This window comes from Manis javanica, chromosome 1 (assembly GCF_040802235.1).
Source record: "Manis javanica isolate MJ-LG chromosome 1, MJ_LKY, whole genome shotgun sequence".
NCBI lineage: Eukaryota > Metazoa > Chordata > Mammalia > Pholidota > Manidae > Manis > Manis javanica.
Window position 1 is genome coordinate 221596637 of NC_133156.1, and position 18232 is coordinate 221614868.

At 49.6% G+C, this 18232-nt stretch overlaps 2 protein-coding genes across 26 annotated transcripts; one reads left to right on the forward strand and one right to left on the reverse strand.

The window, feature by feature from the left end:
- Window positions 1-110: 110 nt before the first annotated feature.
- ATRAID (all-trans retinoic acid induced differentiation factor) lies at window positions 111-4549 on the reverse strand. Of its 3 annotated transcripts, none has more exons than XM_017650678.3 (7): window positions 4232-4549; window positions 3490-3544; window positions 1565-1636; window positions 1301-1372; window positions 1087-1208; window positions 690-787; window positions 111-458 (listed from the first exon to the last, which is right to left on the reverse strand). In XM_017650678.3, exons 1-7 carry the CDS (start codon window positions 4260-4262, stop codon window positions 354-356), a joined length of 555 nt encoding a protein of 184 aa, XP_017506167.2. In that variant the 5' UTR covers window positions 4263-4549; the 3' UTR covers window positions 111-353. The 3 variants fall into 3 exon arrangements, with proteins under 3 accessions (XP_017506167.2, XP_017506166.2, XP_017506168.2); XM_017650677.3 differs by having other exon boundaries at window positions 3423-3544; window positions 4240-4533; XM_017650679.3 differs by having other exon boundaries at window positions 3423-3544; window positions 4232-4469.
- SLC5A6 (solute carrier family 5 member 6) lies at window positions 4468-16146 on the forward strand. 23 transcript variants are annotated; one of them, XM_017650660.3, is made up of 18 exons: window positions 4469-4581; window positions 5114-5180; window positions 7112-7479; window positions 8252-8795; window positions 9111-9176; window positions 9518-9569; window positions 9948-10015; window positions 10356-10510; window positions 10916-11056; window positions 11246-11375; window positions 11851-11939; window positions 12343-12455; window positions 12787-12854; window positions 13265-13351; window positions 13493-13674; window positions 13974-14077; window positions 14301-14416; window positions 14817-16146. In XM_017650660.3, exons 4-18 carry the CDS (start codon window positions 8403-8405, stop codon window positions 14967-14969), a joined length of 1917 nt encoding a protein of 638 aa, XP_017506149.2. In that variant the 5' UTR covers window positions 4469-4581; window positions 5114-5180; window positions 7112-7479; window positions 8252-8402; the 3' UTR covers window positions 14970-16146. The 23 variants fall into 23 exon arrangements, with proteins under 23 accessions (XP_017506162.2, XP_017506149.2, XP_073071449.1 ...); XM_073215348.1 differs by having other exon boundaries at window positions 7251-7479; XM_037009453.2 differs by having other exon boundaries at window positions 7387-7479.
- The last annotated feature ends 2086 nt before the right edge of the window (window positions 16147-18232 follow it).

Below are 18232 nucleotides of genomic sequence, written 5' to 3' on the forward strand. Positions count from 1 at the left end.
GGGCAAGACGACAATCCCTAAGCACTCTCTCCCACCACAACCAAGAAACACCTTTTCCCCTAACATAAAATTAAACAAGGCGCCTTTCCCTTAACAAATAAAAATTAGAAGAAAGAAATAGAAACATTTATTATAGGTAACAGCACAAATGGGAACCGGTATTAGTCCAAGGCGGACTGGATTGTCTACTGCAATACAAGGTTGTGCCATTCATTTTCCGTCTTCCTTCCAGCGGCAGCCTCCGCCTTGAGGAGGATCTGCTGGTCAGTGATGCCTGTCCAAGAAGAAAATCTCCCTGGCTGGTCTGAGATAGATCGGAATGATGTTTAGGTCTGTAGGAAGATCTATGTGGTTTATGTAGCCTTGGCTTTTTGGCGTTGGGTCCCCCAAAGCAGTATGGAGATGGATAATGTGGTGAATCCCAGAATCCCAAAAAATATAAGCAGTGGGAAGGAGCCCTGTGAATAACAGACAAAAACAAAAACAAAAACAAAAAACCTCATACAATGTTACACTAATGGCTACATCCTTCCTAACACCCAGTATACCTATCTCCTCATCCAGGGCAATTCTCTTAGAGTTTCCTTCTCCAGCTGATTTGCATCAGCTCCTGGTTTTAGGGCTCTTCTTTCAAGAGGTTCTTGTTCTATGTATTCTCTTATCACTAATTAGAAGGTCAAATTCCTCACCTGACGCATGCACTTGTAGCCATGAAAGCCATCAGCACAAATACACTGCAAGAGGCCTGGACCATCCGGTGCACAAGATCCATTCTCAGGGCACATTTCTGGGAGCCAGAGAGAAACAAAATATAATTGGACCTCATTTAAGTATGTTTCTCAAGTATCTGCCCCAACTCAAATTCTCTCAAATACTTTAAAGTCAAAAGTGGAAAAAAGATTATAAATAATCAGAATATAAGAAGAGTAACAATAATATGTCTTAAGACTTTTTCTTTCAAAGTACTCAGAGCTTCAGAAACCTGAACAAAAGGCAATTAAGCAACTTGACTGTCTTTCTGATTTAAAATGGAGACTACAAGGTATAAAAGGCAGTTCCTAGAAAAGTGCAGGTGAGATGGCATACCTACGTCCCCAGTGCTGTTACAAAGGTTCCTTTGTCCTTGGCAGGTGTGGTTGTTTATATAAAAGGTAACAGTATTCCAGGCATTAATACCTCCAGGACAGTTGACATCTTGTGGCAAAATCCTGGACACAACACAGGCAGTCACAATGTGCAGCCCGAAGTTGCTGAGCTCACTGCACTGTCCCTCTTTCCCCAACCCCTCATCCTTACTCACAGAGTCTGGAGCTGGGTAAAGCCCTGGAAAGTGTTGGCCAAGTCATCCTTGAGGGGGTTTGCCTGCAGGTCTCTGCAAAGTACACTCAATTAGCACAGTGCTCTAGGAAAATACCCTACTTCCATTCACACATCTTCCTGGACGGGTAATCCAGTTGTCTTTCTGAGTTGCCCAAGCTTAGATATTCAAACATCTTTTAGAAGTCCATCTTCAAAGATTTTCCCATCAACCCTTCACCTTTTGGGAGGATAACTAACCACTTACATGATGATAGCAGTATGTGCCTGAGGAAAGTATGGACCAGGGTCCTTCACAGAACAGTTCTGGAGATCCAGCCTGTGGAAATAAAGTAATGAGCATAAGTATGTGTTTCTGCTCATTAGCCACGGTAAGCTAATACAATCCCTTTTTCAGCTAATATTAGTTGAGTACAGCTGTGTTCAGGGCCACAAACTAGGTGCTGTTGTAGATGTTTTAATCCTGCATTGTCCAATTAGGTCACCACTAGCAACATGTAGCTACTTAAATTTAAAAAATTCAGTTCCTTATTTGCACTACCCCTATTTCGAGTGTTCAGTAACCACTAACATGTGGTTAGTAGCTACTGTATTGGAGAGTACAGATATTGACAATTTCTATACAGAAAGTTTTATTGGATAGTACTATTCTAATCAGTATACCTGTGCATTTATGTATATACTGGAAGAAAATTTCTTGTCTAGATTAGTGAATCTCATTGTGATGATTCTCAGACCCATAAAGGGCCTTCAAATGGAAAAAAATTTCAAGCCACATAAATGAAAATTTTTCCCAACTGCATTTTCTAACAGATTGGATGTAAACTGCCAGATATGAAGGATCATGCCACATATTTTTTCTTCATCATCTATTGTCTGTTCCTTTATTCTACAAATATTTACTGAGGGTCCACTAACTGAAAAACTAGCAGAATAAAAAACCTCAGTATCTTAGCTTTCAAATGGCTTACAATGTAGAACAAGAGAATCACCAAAAAGAAAAACAATATAAACATTAATACAATAATAAAGAAATCACAGGACAATATATGAATAAATTTGAGTGGTACAGAGAGTAAGGATTAGAGGAAGTAAAAAAAAAGATGTTACTCTGATATTTAGTAGTAGCATTCACAGATGTTGGAATTAAAGGATGTCCTAATTTGGTAGATGAAAGCAATTTCAGGTAAGGGGAGAGGCATGAACAAAGAAATAGAGGTGGAATGCTTTTGGAGATAGAAAAATCTTGCTGAAGCCACACCATCATGGAAGATTTGAGTAGGCAAATGATTGGAAATAACCTTAAGTTGGGTTGGACCACTCTATGGTGGTTCATGATTTGAACTTTACCCTGAGGGCAAGAGTTTTAATTTGAATTTTAAAGCCAGAGAGTAATAACAAATAAGATGTGGTTTCCAGAAAGTTTAGTTATAGAGAAGTATTTAGGTAGATTGGGGAAAGAGGAGAATGGAAGCAAGACATGCCATTTTGAATTTGAAGTGAGGGTGCACTCAAGAGGAAATGTTTAATAGGAAGCTAGTGGTACCCAAATTTCCTGAAACTTGGAGAGAGGTCAAAGGATACTCAAAGAAATCTAGTTTTGGGAGATAACTGCATGGTGGTTACACCTGAAGCCGAAGGAACAGGTGGATTCTCAAGGGTAAAGGGAAAAATGCAGGGACCAATCTGCACACGGGGACAGGAAGAGGAATTTGCATCAAAGATAAACATAAATTCCTCGAAATGGAAGAAAACCGTATCAGCATGGTGTCTTGGAAGTCAAGGGAGTCATTTCACAGAGACACACGAAACAATTCAAACTCTTGTTGCTAATACACAAAAGAACAAAGCTTTTTTAAAAATGAAGCCACAGAAGGCTTTTAAAAATGGGCAAAGATTATGACTTTATGCAGTTTCAACCACGAAGCAGCACAGGGTTGTTTACCTAGCCAAAAATGCTCTAACAGATTTAAAAGTCTGAGAATCATGATTTAGATGCCTCCAAAATAGGCACCAGTATTTATTCCAAAAGCCTATCAGGTAAGCTTTTAACAATCTGGTTTGGGAACCCTTCCAGTAGCCAGGAATGTCTCCTCCTCCCTCACCCCAGGATGGTGCCCTTCTGATTCAGGCAGCAGCGGGCATGCAGCATTAGCCCTGGTGTCTGCTTACAATAATGGGCCACTTCTGACAAATTTCGAACAGTCCCTGGACACTGGATGCATATCTGCAGAAAAGAGAAAAATATTGACTCATCAAAGAAAACTATAAAAAAAAAAAAAAGAACACACAGGGATCAAGTTAACTCAGTACACTGCAGAAATTCTCTACCACAGAGTAGGGAAGGGTCCTACTTGGACCCTTTATCAAGTTTGACTAGGAGATCCACTTCCTCCCCTGGAGACAGGTCCCAAATCAACGCGCCAGAGCCCATCTGTATCAGACCTCCCCCAGGAAAAGCTCTCATCTTTGAGAATTTCTTTTCGAATATATTCCAGTGACTTTTCAGCCTGACAGACTCGGTTTGACCAGGTGTTAGAAGGGCTGCAGTTACACAAAGAACTCATCAAGCATTACGCAAAGTACACTACTGCCACCACCGCACGATATACCCGCATTTGTGAGTGGTGAGCTTGCAGAAGAGCCAGAGGGACTCATCAGTAGAAGAACTCGGTTATCCAAAGATTAAAGAGCAAGATCTGATTTCAAAGGTCTACATTGCTAAGACGAGGGCTAGTGGGGTGGGGAACACCTGCCCAGCATGAGTACTCGGGAGCGGGAGCCGGCTAGGTTCCGGCTGGTGGGGGGCTCGGGGACGGAATCGGAGCTGCGAGTCGCCAAGGCCAAGACGAAGGTGGGCGAGCGCGACGTACGCCCCACCAGCGACTCTGCTTCAGCCTGACCTCTAACTTGCCTTTGTACCTCTGGTAGTGCCAAAGCCCCATCCACGCCCAGAGCGAGGAGCAAAGCCGCAGCCCAGGGTACGAAGCTCGGAGGACTGACGGACCCCCAGCAGGCCATTTTTCGCTCCCTTCGTCCTTCTCCGTGGCTCGCGATACTTGCACCTGTGGCTACGCCCCCGGGGCGTGGCCTAGTAGGCCCCGTGTGGGCGTTGGGTTGCCGCTGCCTGAGGGATTCAGCTCTTTCTTTGTACGTCCCAGTCGTCGTTATCGGGAACTGGCCGAACCTCTCATCTCCCGCGCTAGCGAAGGACTCCCTGCCGCTGCGCTTTCACCCCCACGTTCCTCCACCCCGGACGCCGAGGTCGCGTCTCCGTAGCCGCTCAGGGCCACACTATTCGCCCTCAGTAAACATGGCGGGAAGGAGGCGGGAAGGGGGCGGGGCCCGGCTGTCACCCGGCCAGGGCAATGCAGGCCTTGCTTTCGCCAAGGCGGGACCCACGTGTGGAGACCCGGCAGGTGGGCCGGACGGAGGCGGTCCTGGAGGCAGTGGGCAGGCGCCGAGGGGCTTCGGAGAGTGGCGTTAGGGCGGGGAGAGCGGCTTGGGGGCTCGCTTGGGGTCCCCGGGAATATCCGAGGTGCGAGCCGCAAGGTGGTGGTAGTGGTTCCGCCACTTCACATGTGGAGGGGAGAAGGGAAGCCAGGAAGTAAAGGGCGTAAAGGGGATGAAGGAGCTAGGAGTGAAGGGCAAACCTCCGCGGGAGGAGACAAGCCTGGAGACGCCCCGGGAACTCTGCCCCTTCACTTCAGCCCTGATACCGCGCGGCGTCCGGAGCCCTGGCGGGGAGGTAAGGGTGGGAGAGACTCCTAGCTCTTCATCTCCTTTGCCTTCCCAGGAAGACGGAGCGATGCTGCTCTCAGGAAGGACGAAGGGACCTTCTTAGCCCTTGCTGAGCTACGGAGGTAAGGGGAAGTCGAGTGGAATCTGTCCTAGGGTGCCAGGGGCCCTGAGCGAAGGTGCCTGCAAGCCCCGCGCCCAGAGGGACCGAGTGCTGGCTTGGTTAGGACCATCCAAAAGCTCATGAGAGCTAACCAGAGCTCATCTTGAGCAGTCAGCGCAGGCTTCCCTTCTGCACGCCCCCAGGTTTCTGGAATCTCCAGAAATCTTACTTTCAGTTGGCCTGGCACATTTCTAAGGCATTGGTAGTTACTGGCATTTTAATGAGGGCTTCCAAAGCTTTTCAGACCTTGTCTAGGCACAAGGATGGATTTTAAAGGAACCTTTTTGGGATGGTTGGTTCTGCAGTGGCCACTTTGCTTCTTGTAGAAGTCAAAGCAAACCAGTGCGTTTGTGACCAAAGTGAGGGTTGAGGGGTATAGGGTGGTCTCTTGCCTCTGTGTGTGGTAGATTCTTAAAAGGGGGTTTCAGCCAGCTATTTGTGCCTGTGTGTTAGTTTTAGTGAAGTAGCTCAGCTCTTACTTTGGCTCCCACTCTCTCAGAGACATGCAGGTCCATAGGCTTTAGCTCATTGCAGAGTTTTTAGAAAGCCACTCACTCTTCTGTTCTTAGAATCGGACAAACACTTTGTTACTGGGTCAGGTTTTTCCTGTCTTGCCTGGTTTTTGCTTTAACCATCCAGGAGGGTTCTCTGTGGCTCATGCAGAAAAATTCTATCAAAAAACCCTGCCAGTTTGCCCCAACAGTACAGGGTCTCCATTTCTGTAGGTCTGTTTCCAGGCTACACTGTGACTTTGTCTTTCTTCTTCCAACCACCTGCCTGTCTGTCTAACCACTAACCTTTTACACGATACATCCTGATTTGCACACAGCAAATGTCTCTCCTCTTACACTCCAGTAGTTGCCATCACCTCTCTCATAGTAAAAATTTGCCAAAGAGGAATGAGAGCACTAGAGATGTTGCAATGTGCAAAGGCCCAGGGCATCTTTAGGTTAAACCAGACTGGCCTGTTGGGAACATTGTTCTAGGGACTAACATTTGTGACACAGTAGAACATGTGATTTGAGAGTTGCCAACTCCAGTTTCCCATCTTCATTGGCCTTAGGAGGCTCAGAGTTCAGGTTTGATCTGTGGGGGGCTGTACCTTGCCAGCTGGGCAACAGCTGCCCAAGAACAAAATGTGGGAGAGCCACAAGAAAGCCAGGCTGAACTTCCTCCTAGTGGGTAAACACAGAAGACCTATCTTACATTAATCTGTTTCTTAGTTGAAGTCTAAATTTTGTTTCATGAATGAATGACTGCAGTTAACATTTCTGTCCCTGCCCTGTCTGGGGGCAATAAGGCCCGGCCCCTAGTGAATCACCTATCATACTTGCAGATAGCATTGTTTCTTTCTCCCTTTGTATGATGCTGTGTAACCTTAAGCAAGTTATTTAACGTTTCTAAGCCTCAGTTTCCTTTAGAATTAGAATGTTTATGTCCTGTGCATACCCTGAGATGTCGTGTTTTGAAGGTGATAGCTGTGGTTACTTTTCACTATTTATCATTATGAGTGTTTATAAAGTGCTTAGCACACTGCTGGGTCATGTAGCAGGTGTTCAAAAAATGTTACCTATCACTATGTTAGGCTAAATACATGACATTGTCTGGTATTTTTTTCTGCAATAAGTACTCCAGAAAATAGCTTCTAAAGACAATGTATAGAGAATGGATGAATGGGGAACCACTAGATCTGAGTTAATCTAGCCCCTGACAATAGTCGGTTCTGTGGTCTTGGAAAGATCACTGGAGTCAACTGGGCTTCAGTATCTGTTGGTAAATGAGGGGGTTGTGACAGTGATCTCTTAAGATTCTTACAAGTTTTGGAATACTATGCTCCTGTCCTTGTTCTGAGGATAATGGTATATTGTTTGAGGATTAGTATTTCTTTTGCAGGAGTCAGAAAAGCAACTTCCCCATCTCTCAGCTCCTTTCCAGTTCCGTGTAGCACACAGTGCCAAGTGTAACTTACAGTGAAAGCATAATCCAGCTAGGAATGCTGTTGAATGTGAGTTCTCTGCTCCCCATTCTGGAGCCTCCAGGGCTGAACTGGTGTTTGGGGGCCATAGAGCGATAGGACCATTTGGATCACAGCAATTGGTTCCCTGACGGAGCCAGAACAAATAGCAGCTGAGCCTCATTCCACCCACCAATTCCTGATCTCACCTCAGCCACTTACAGAACCCGACTCTCAGCCTCTGCCTAGGTCCAGACACACAGCTTGTCCAGGCAGCTCTGCCTCAGAGCTGGGATTGCTTCTCCAGGTAGGTATCTGCCCCAGCAGGGTAGGACCACTCTTCTTGGCTGCTCCCCTTGCCCCAGCTCCCTGGCTGGTGTGCTTCTGTCCCAAATGCACCTGTAGTCATAACTCTGAATCCCTGGCTCTGGCACATTGCCCTCTTACTTTTGAACCCCATGGCTCTCTTAGATCTGCTATTGACAGATAATTTCAGGTACAGGAACTGAGAGGTGGGTGGCAGGGCTTCTCTAGTGGTGTTGGAGAGAATGGAACAGTTGGCCTGGGCTGCCAGGAATAGAGTTGGGGGCTGCCCTTGGAGGTGATCTCAGTGGGAATCAGTGCTGAGAAAGGGTTGAGTTATGAAGGTGACACTGGGGATCATGGGAGGTGGGGGTTTAGGCTAGGGGAAATACAGTAAGGCATGTTATCATTATTCTCTGTTTCTTCCCTGCTGGGTCATGGCGCCAGTGGGCTTCCTGGCTTAGTACATGGTAGTGACTGGGTCTTTGCCTGCAAGTTGGGGCAGGAAAATCTCCTGAGAAGAAATACAGGCTAGAGTTTATTTTTCTTCTGTTACTGGGGTGGATGCCTAAGAAGGTTCTTCTATCTCGCAGCTGTGCACACCCAAAAAGATCTTCTCCCTTTCTCCTCTATCACATCCATATCAACACCTCCAGACCTTCAAGGGCTGCCACCCAGCTGGCTGGTCCAAGTTCCATGCATATAGGATGCATAGGCCTGGGGGTGGGTGGCCATGAGGGCTGGCTAGGCCTAACTAGAAGCTGATTCCTTTACAGCTCACCCAGGACAATGTCAGTTGGTGGAGAAGGAAGACTGTGAGACTGGCTGGGAACCAGGTTGTAGCCACTTGCCTGCCTCTGCCCAGCCAAGTGGCAGCCCAGAGCCCAGAAGCATCAAGTGGCCATAGGTGACAGACACAGTGAAGATATGAGGGTGGGGGTGAGCACCTTGGCCTCCCTGCCCCCAGCCTCAGACACGAGCATGGTCACATCCACTTTCTCCCTTGTGGACTATGTGGTCTTCATCCTGCTGCTGGTTCTCTCCCTTGCCATTGGGCTCTACCATGCCTGTCGTGGCTGGGGCCGGCACACTGTTAGCCAGCTGCTGATGGCAGACCGCAAAATGGGCTGCCTTCCTGTGGCACTGTCCCTGCTGGCCACCTTCCAGTCAGCGGTGGCCATCCTGGGTGTACCATCAGAGATCTACCGATTTGGGACCCAGTACTGGTTCCTGGGCTGCTGCTATTTCCTGGGGCTGCTTATCCCTGCACACATCTTCATCCCTGTCTTCTACCGCCTGCATCTCACCAGTGCCTATGAGGTGAGCAGGGAGAAAGGGAGGAGCACCAGGGGCAAGATAGGGAGGAAAGACTGGTTACATATGAGCGCCTGGGCCCCAGGATCTCCTCAGCCTAATGGGAGTGACAGGTAACACTTCCTGTGTTCCAAGTTCCTCTTGGGTGAGGTCAGGCGGGGATGGAGTCGGGAGGAGGGTGCTGGGCGGAGAGGGGCCCAGAGTGAATATGAGTTGGATATTCCCTTGTGTTCCTGGGCCTCTTGAGGAAAGCTGTGTGTGAATTGTAGGGGGTGGATTGGGAAGAATACCTTTTTTTTTTTAACTTATACTCCTATCTAGTACCTGGAGCTACGATTCAATAAAGCTGTGCGGGTTTGTGGAACGGTGACCTTCATCTTTCAGATGGTAAGTAGAGTGAGGATAAAAATGGAGCCTAAGACGTGGCAGGGGCATCCAGACTCAGTCATGCTGAAGCAGCTGGAGCCTTCTCTGCTCTCAAACTGCAGGATTGAAATTCCTGCCAGCGTCATTGTCACTGAAGCCCCCGCAGGCATCCTACTTCCCATTCCTTCCCGTTCCAGCACAGATACTGTGGTCGTAGCAAGCCAAAATTTGGAAGCAGGGAGAGGGAAGTGAGCCTGGGTGAAGAAAAGCTCTTGGGATATTGGAGCTGAGACCCACCGCTCCCGTGCTCTGCCCGCCCTTGTCTCCTTGTCCCCTCACTGTCGCTTTTCCCTCTCCTACAGGTGATCTACATGGGGGTTGTGCTCTATGCACCTTCCCTGGCCCTCAATGCCGGTGAGAGTCACAGCCCCCGGCTCCCAGCTGGCTGGCTGGGGAACACCTTCGGGAGGGGCAGGTAGAGGAGAGTGTGCAAAGAAGTACCTGGCCTCAGCGCGGGAGTTATTTTTACCTCATGGGCCCTTAGCCGGCCTCTACCAGAGGTGGAAGCAGGCCTGGTTCATTCTCACTTGAAAGCAAATCAAACATTACCATGCCCCATCTGAACTGGTTAATCAGCACCTTTTGGTTGAGCTCTACATTTTTTCTGGTTGTGGTAAATGATTTATTTTATCATTAATGACCAGATGCTTTATATTTTACTAGGGCTTCTCTGGCTTCTCTGCTGGGAAACCCTCTTCTAGAGACAGGAATGTGATTTTTATCTGTTTACAGTAACTGGCTTTGATCTGTGGCTGTCTGTGCTGACCCTAGGCATTGTCTGTACTGTCTACACTGCTCTGGTAAGTGCAGTCAGTCTTAGGAGAAAAGATGAAATAAAGATGGGAGGTGGAAGGAAAAGAAGGGCTGAGATAAGAATATAGCTGAGGAGCTGGGATGCTAGGGTGGAATCAAATGGGGATTGTGGTAGGGGCTGGAATGGGGGAGGGGAGGTTGCTGTGGGGATGGGATTGGGGAGAGGGGCTGGCACATGAAGGTAGGAGATGGGGTGGGAATGATGTCAGCTGGGTCTCAGCAGTTACGGTCCTGGTGCTAGGCGAGCAGTGCCCTTGCTGGGAGTGTGTCCTTACTGGCAGATGGGTTTAGAGACATCGTGGCAGGTGCACTGTCTGTTCCCTGCAGGGTGGGCTGAAGGCAGTCATCTGGACAGATGTGTTCCAGACACTGGTCATGTTCCTAGGGCAGCTGGCCGTCATCATCATGGGGTCGGTCAAGGTGGGCGGCTTGGGGCGTGTGTGGGATGTGGCTTCCCAGCATGGCCTCATCTCTGGGTTTGAGTAAGTACACCCCTTCCCCTGGCTGGGGTCTGTAGTGCTTGAGAGCTGGGCCCATCCTCAAGCCTGAGCTCAGGGCTCTGGTGAGTGGAGGGCAACCTGTGAAGCCTTAGGTACAGCATTGAGACCAGTGGGAAGCTATGATCTGTTCTTGGGGGTCTACCTGGTGGCTAAGGAGGATCAGGATGTTTTTGATACCCAGGATGAGGGTGTGGGTTGGAGGGATGGAAATGTCCTCTAGCTTTCTGCATGGTCTCTTGAGTCCACACAGTTCTTGCCTTCAGTATTTCCTTGGCCCTTGTGGTGGGGTCTCCTCTCTCCTGTCCTCTGACCCCTGTTATAGGAGGCCAGGAACGTTGAGTCTCTGTCTGGGGCAATGGCACAGTGACCAGTTGGTGTCTGTTACAGACTGGATCCAGACCCTTTTATGCGGCACACTTTCTGGACCTTGGCCTTTGGTGGTGTCTTCATGATGCTCTCCTTGTATGGCGTGAACCAGGCCCAGGTGCAGCGCTACCTCAGTGCCCGCACGGAGAAGGCTGCTGTGCTGTGAGTGTAGGGGCAGGCACACTGGGAAGCAAGACTGGGGGAAGGGAGGGGCCCTGCTTCCATGGGGGCAGGATTCCAGAGCGTACCCTCCCACCCACTGGGGTCAGGATGTGAATCTGCTTTCTGGAGCTTGGGGAAGTGCTTGAGGGTGTCTGTTGATAGCCTCTCTCCCACTGGCCTGTTTTACAGCTCCTGCTACGCAGTCTTCCCTTGCCAGCAGGTGGCCCTCTGCATGGGCTGCCTCATTGGCCTGGTCATGTTTGCCTACTACCAGGAGTATCCCATGAGCACCCAGCAGAGTCAAGCAGCCCCTGACCAGGTGAGAAGACCTCCTTGGCCCCATCCTGTGCCCATGAAGGGCTAACCTAGGCCCCCCAAAAGGGGTGTCTGGGTAGTTGCACAAAGGACTCCCACCTTTGGATTGATGTGAAATGAATGTGAAATCCTTTCCCATTCTGGGATTCTAGCAGTCTAGCACGTGAGGACCCCAGCCTAGGCTCACCCTTGTGGCTTGGGACCTACCTTTATTGACTCACTGCTGTGTACCACATGCTTTTCTGGGAGCTGTCATACGCCTGGTCTCATCTAACCCTCCCCAGACGAGGCTCACCAAGGTTGTGTTTGCTTTCCAGAGCCCATTTTCTCTCCACTTACTGTGGGGTCACCCTCAGCGCATGGCCTATTCCTCATGCACCCAGTCTCCACAGACTGTGACTGGGGCAAAGGAAGTGGGACTTTGCTTTGGGGAAGGGCTCCCCTCTGAAGAGAGCTTTGCACTTGTGCTCTGTCTGCAGTTCACCCTGTACTTTGTGATAGATCTCCTGAAAAGCCAGCCGGGCCTGCCTGGGCTCTTTGTTGCCTGCCTCTTCAGTGGCTCCCTCAGGTACCCTCTTTGACCATTTCCCTCGTGCTTGGCGCAGCTGAGCCCTACTTGGTACAAGGTCAGGTGGAGGAGGGGATCCCCCTGAGTTTGTTGTTATGCCTGTCTACCTGTAGATGACAGAGGACAGCTCACCTGTGTAGACAGGGCGTCTCTCTCCCGAGACCCCCCCTTTTGGGTGAGGGATACTTCTACAATACCAGGAATGGATCTACTTAAAACCTGCACCCCCCTCAGGAAAGGACAGGTGTCCTGGCTTTCCAGCTGCCAGCTGTGAGGGTGGCTTTTTGGCTACACTCGTCATCTCTTACCTGAGGGCATTAGTTCCACAATAGAAAACTTTGTTAGTTTTGCCTTCCTCCACTCCCAGATTCAGTGCAACTCGTCTTTCTCTTTCTCCTTTCAGCACCATATCCTCTGCTTTTAATTCATTGGCAACGGTTACAATGGAAGACCTGATCCGGCCCTGGTTCCCTCGGTTCTCTGAAGTTCACGCCACCATGCTTTCCAGAATTCTTGGTGGGCTTGTGCTTCCTGTCTCTTCGGTCACGCTCTAAGACACGCCCTCAGCACTGTCGTCAGTTTGCTTTAAAGCATCAGCTTTGGCCTGGGCTCAGCGCTTGCCGATTGAATCGCAGGATCTTGTTTACGTCTCAGGGATTTTCTGGGGAGGTCTCTGACTCACATAGGCCTGGAGAGAGGGTGGGAGGGACCTGGAGCTGGGGCACGAAGTAATATCGGCCCTGCTTCCAGGGACACACTTTGGCTGGAGAAGGACCTTTGCTCAACTTTTATACCTTTTTATTGTGTGGATTCACATCTGCTTGTTTCTTCCCTTCCTTTCTCGCAGCTTTTGGCTATGGGCTGCTTTGTCTGGGAATGGCCTTTATTTCCTCCAAGATGGGACCTGTGCTACAGGTAAGGCCTATGGAGAGAAGAAAGCAGTTTTTAAGGGAGAAAAGGAGCTGATTGAAATGGGAAGTTGAGGAAGACAGCCACTGTGAAAGGAATGGTATGGGGGCAGGTGTCAGAGCCGCTCCCCCTTTGGTGGACCACCTTTAGCTGTGAACAGATTCTCAAGTAGCCAAGAGCTCCAGGGTCATTCCTGGAACATTATCTAAGGATCAGCCTCAGGAGAACCCAAAGCACATTCCCTTAAACATTACGACTGTCTGGAATCCTGTGTTCTGATGCTTCCAAGAAGAAAAGACAGATCTGACGGGGGCTTTGGGGCAACAGTGTGTAGCTGTGCTTTATGTTAGTCAGGCTACGGGTATCTAAGCCTATGTGTTCGTTTTCCCTTATTTTTTCAACACTGTCCTCTGCAGGCAGCAATCAGCATCTTTGGCATGGTTGGGGGGCCACTGCTCGGACTCTTCTGCCTTGGGATGTTCTTTCCTTGTGCAAACCCTCCAGTGAGTGACACACCCAGCTCCACAGTCATGTGCAGGGGCGCCTGGGGAATGGCACAGCAAGGCTATCACCAGGGATGCCGGGAACTGGCAGGCGGGTTTGTTGGGTTGGCATGGCGACAGGAGAGTGTGTTCTCTGGGCAGGGTGCCATTGTGGGCTTGTTGGCTGGACTCATCATGGCCTTCTGGATCGGCATTGGGAGCATAGTGACCAGTATGGGCTCCAGCACGGCTCCTTCTCCGCTTAATGGATCCAGCTTTTCCCTGCCTAGCAATCTGACTGCTGTCACCATGACCGCATTGATGCCCTCGATCACGCTCTCCAAGTGAGTTAGGGCTCACTTACTTTCTCCTTGGGAAGAATAGCTCATTTGGTGGTGGGGCGGGGGCAGGTTTTCCCAGGGGCCTTGCTAGGGATGGGCCACCAGAGGTCGCAGGGGCCTTGCTAGGGACAGGTCACCAGGGGTCACAGGGAAATATTGGATGCTGGGTCACCAGGGGTCACAGGGAAATATTGGATGCTGGGTCCCAAGACCTTAGGACTGTGCAGGTCAGAGGGGCCAGGTGCCCGAGGAGGGCCCTGTCAATGAATTGTTAATTGTCCTCACTCCTCTGCTCTCCCCAGGCCCACAGGGCTACAGCGGCTCTATTCCCTGTCATATTTATGGTACAGCGCTCACAACTCCACCACAGTCATTGTGGTGGGCCTGACTGTCAGTCTGCTCACTGGTGAGGGGGTGTGAGATGGGGGCACAGTGAAATAGGATGGGCTGGGGAGGGTGCTCAGGAAATCTGGAGTCTGGGGCTCAGGGAATTCCGGGCTCCTGGGTGTCTATAACAGCCAGGCTTCTTGCCTGACCTCTGGGAGGTGGGCAGGGTGGGGGGCTCCATGACCAAGAGCAGACAGCTTGTTGGGTGTGTCCCGCTTCCCATCAAGCCCCTTTGCCTTCAGGGGGAATGCGGGGCCGGACCCTGAACCCTCGGACCATTTACCCCGTGTTGCCCAGACTCCGTGCCCTCCTGCCCCTGTCCTGGCAGAAGCGACTTCACTGCAAAAGCTACAGCCAGGTAGCGCCTCTTGGCCCACATGGCCCCCCTCTCCCCTCTCCAGGCTGCTTACTGCCAGACCTTCCAGGTTCCCTCCATCCCTCTCCTTTCTCCTCCCCCAGCACCCGTTTCTCTGATAATCTGCCTGAGCCATGAGCCTGCACCGTCCCACGGCAGCTGCCCAGCCCCTCCCCACGGGCAGCGCTGGCTTGGTGGGCAGAGGGGTCTCAGTCCGGAGAGGGAGAGGCTCAGGGCTGCTGGCCTCCACCCGCCCAGGGCTGTGCTCCCTGCCTCCCTGCCCCCTGCCGAGCTGCCCTCTAGCCGGGATCAAAGCCGGCCTTTCACCTTGTCTGCACAGTCCCTTCACCAGCCCTTTGGCTGCCGTTCAGCCTGCTGGCTCCCTTTGCTCTGTGTTCCCCAGGAGCTGTCTGTGGACACCACCACGTTTCCTGAGAAGATGAGAAACGGGATGCTGGGGGTCAGCAGTGACAAGGAAGCCATGGTGGTGCCTGAGGCAGCCGCAGCCTGCCAGGGGAGCAGCCCCACCTTCATCGTCCAGGAGACCTCACTGTGATGCGGACTCGGGGCCCAGGCCTGTGATACAGGGATGAGTTTCTTGATGTGTTCTGTGGAGGCGGTGGATGGTCTACCCACACCAAAGGTCCTTGTTCCTAGGGATCTACGCTGCAGTAGAAACTGTCATGTAGTGGGACTTGTGAGGGTAGGACGGGGTTTTCCTTATCCCTTGCCAGACTGTTTTCTAGAGGACCAGGATTGCAGGGGACAGGATTTTGCCAGAAAAGGGGATAGAAGCAAAACTTCTAAAAAAAGGATAATAGCTTCTGATTCGTCATTACCAGGCTCCTTTGAAATGAACAGAAACAGTAGTGCTGGTTATAACTGCTCTGGGGCATGATTTGGCAAGATTGACCACCTCTACTCTAAAACTCAAAGCTGCCTCGGGCAGCTACTGCTTCTCTTACAGTCCCTTCTAAACCCAGATTCTGTCCACCAGAGGGGCCCTCTGACTCCTTACAGGTTGTCTGACATCCAGGCCCTTCTCATTCTTACCTGTCTACCTCCAGTCTTGAGAGGGAGGTTTTGGTGTCCCTGAGAGACCCCTCAGAATAGACGGGTACATCCATCTCCTTTGTGTAGGGTAGGGAAGCTTTTCACCTCACTGCCCTCCCCCTCTCCCTCTGTAAGGGGCACCTGGGGTTGGGGCATATTTTGGGCTAAGAAACCAGGGCATGACTGGCCCCACTGTGGAGTGTGCCGTCCCTCTCACTCCCAAGGCACACTACCCTGGTGTCATCGTGTCATTCATGTTCCTGTTGCCTTTTGGAGTTTCTTTCCCACATGTCTTTGTTCCTAGGGAATAAAAACTGCCATTGGGCCTAGAATCTGGGCTCCTGTACTGTCTGCAGCTGCTCTTGTCCATCCCAGCCTCAGCCCTGGTGAGGATGAAGAGCCCCCTGCTGTGCACACGTCTCCTGCTGAGGAGAGACAGAGGGGACCAGCACCAGCTCTTTGAGGTTTCAGGTTTGGGCAGCCAGCATGTCTGCAGGGGGCAGAATTGTCCTCATCAGGGTGCAGGATGCACTCTGCTGCCTCTCATCATGTGGCACTGTCTGTCTCCTGTCTTGCCTTATCCTTGACCAGAACAATCATTGCTACTCTGAGCCTTTTACTTCTGGGGCTGGAGGAAAAATGCTGCTATTTGGCTTTAAAAATAGAACATTCAAGCTGGACTTTCATGGTCTTGTGAATAATGCTGTGCTCATGCCCACCAACACCTGGTCTCTGCCCCTGCCTGGCCCCATCCAGCTGCCCAGAACAGCTCTCTCCAGGCCCCTGAGCAGAGACTTGGTCCCAGGCCAATCTGTGGACCATCCCAGAAAATGCCAGGTTGACTTTGCCCTGAGTTCTGCCCTTCTCTTGATGGCTCCTGCACCTGGGGGCTGAGGCGGCAGTGCACCTGGCTAACTATGCCATCTACCAAGGGCCAGACATCTAGACCTAACCTGGCTGTCATTTGTTCATCCTTCATCATACTCATCCATCACTTCCCACAGGCAAGGGCCTTACTTGGGCCATTTTGCAGCTAAGGAAATAGTTGTGCCACCCCAGGACCTTGCACCAGGCACCACCATCATTTCAGAGTTGCCTCATTGAGTCTCAAATTCTTGCATTTTAGTTAATGTTTGTACAGAAAAAGGGAAAAACTGCAGGACTCAAAATTTCTAAGAAGTAATGATATTTAAAGTATGATAAAGACTTGGTTTTCCAGTGCATGTCTGTGTGTGTCCCACATGGAGAATCAGAACCCAGACAGAATGAAGAGAGCCTCTGCAGAATGAAGAGCAGCCCAACTTGGGCGGTCAGAGCTTGAGGGCAGTGAGGAGGGCATCTGTATAGGAGGAAGACCTGTGGTATGGTGGGAGGGAGCCCAAATAGGGTGAGGAGAGGTCACCCACCATGGGGGCAGCCTTGGTGGGGGGCATCAGCCTAGGTGGGGTGATAAGGACATCCACATAGGGGCCAGACAGTGCAGTTGCAGAGCCTGAGGGGGGTGAGGGGGGCATATTTGCAAGAGATGGTGATGGTGCTTTGACTACATACAGAGATAATCAAATCGGCATGTTAAGGATAGTGTGAAGCATGTTTCTCACTATTGGAGAAGGGTGTTGCTTGCATGGAAAGGAAGAAAGCAAGCTAGTGTTTTAGTGACCCACAAATAGTTGGAAGGATTTTCCTCCAACTGGCAAAAATGGTCAGATGAACTCGACCCTGTGCACTACTGTCCCGGTCATGGAGTCATCTGCTTTCTGCTGTTGGATGGAGGGAAGGCAGGGCTGGCTAATATATATACAAATAATATATACAAATGTATAAAATTAAAAGTCATGGATTTCTAGATTTGGCAATAAATTAACTGTTTGCTATTAGAAAAGATAAAATAGCATGGTATAATTAAAAATAAAGGGAAAAATAAAAAATAAAGGGAAAAAATTGCCATGCAAATGATGAAAGCAAAAGTGGTAGCAGTAATATCAAACTTCAATAGTATATCAACAGAATTCAAGGCAGAAAACATTAAAACAGACCCAAAATGGTATTTCATGTTTAAAACAAAATACTGGATTTGCATAAATTTTACCAAAGACTGGTAAAATATCTGGGCCAGTGTTCTTGTTTAAAGTAATTATAATCTGAATGAAATGTTTTTAAGAACTTAAAATCATTATACAGCTAGTAAGGGTAAGAATTCATTGGGCTGCCATCTAAGTGAGGGCAGGAATCCAGAGGAGTAAGTAGAGGCATGAGGCTACTCGTGTCCTGAGGGCAACTACAGATTTGTATGAGACTGAGCTTCAGTTTTGACAGCTGCAAATTTGACAGAAGTCTAGCCCAGGGGATGCCTAGCAGGTGGAGACTGAAAGGATGCCTTCCCTTCAGAAAGCTGGGGCCCAAAAGGATGACACCCACAGGCCCCAGGGATTGCAAGGAGAGTTGCTTTAGAGCCACGCAGAGCAGTGAAAGAAATCTGGAAAATCACAAATCAGTTCTCATGTGGACTTGCAGCCCAATTTCACATTGCTCAACAAACCAAAATTTGGGACTTTGAAAAGAATAATAAAATTCCCCAGCTTTGGCAAAAATGGTTAAGAAAAAAGAAAGGCACAAATAACAAAGGGTACATAATTACAGATATTGTCAACATTAAAATGATGGTAAAGATACTAACTTTAGGCCAATATATTTGGAACTTTACATAAAATGGACAAATTACTAGAAAAATATCAGTCACTAAAACAGACTCAGAAAATAGTAAAA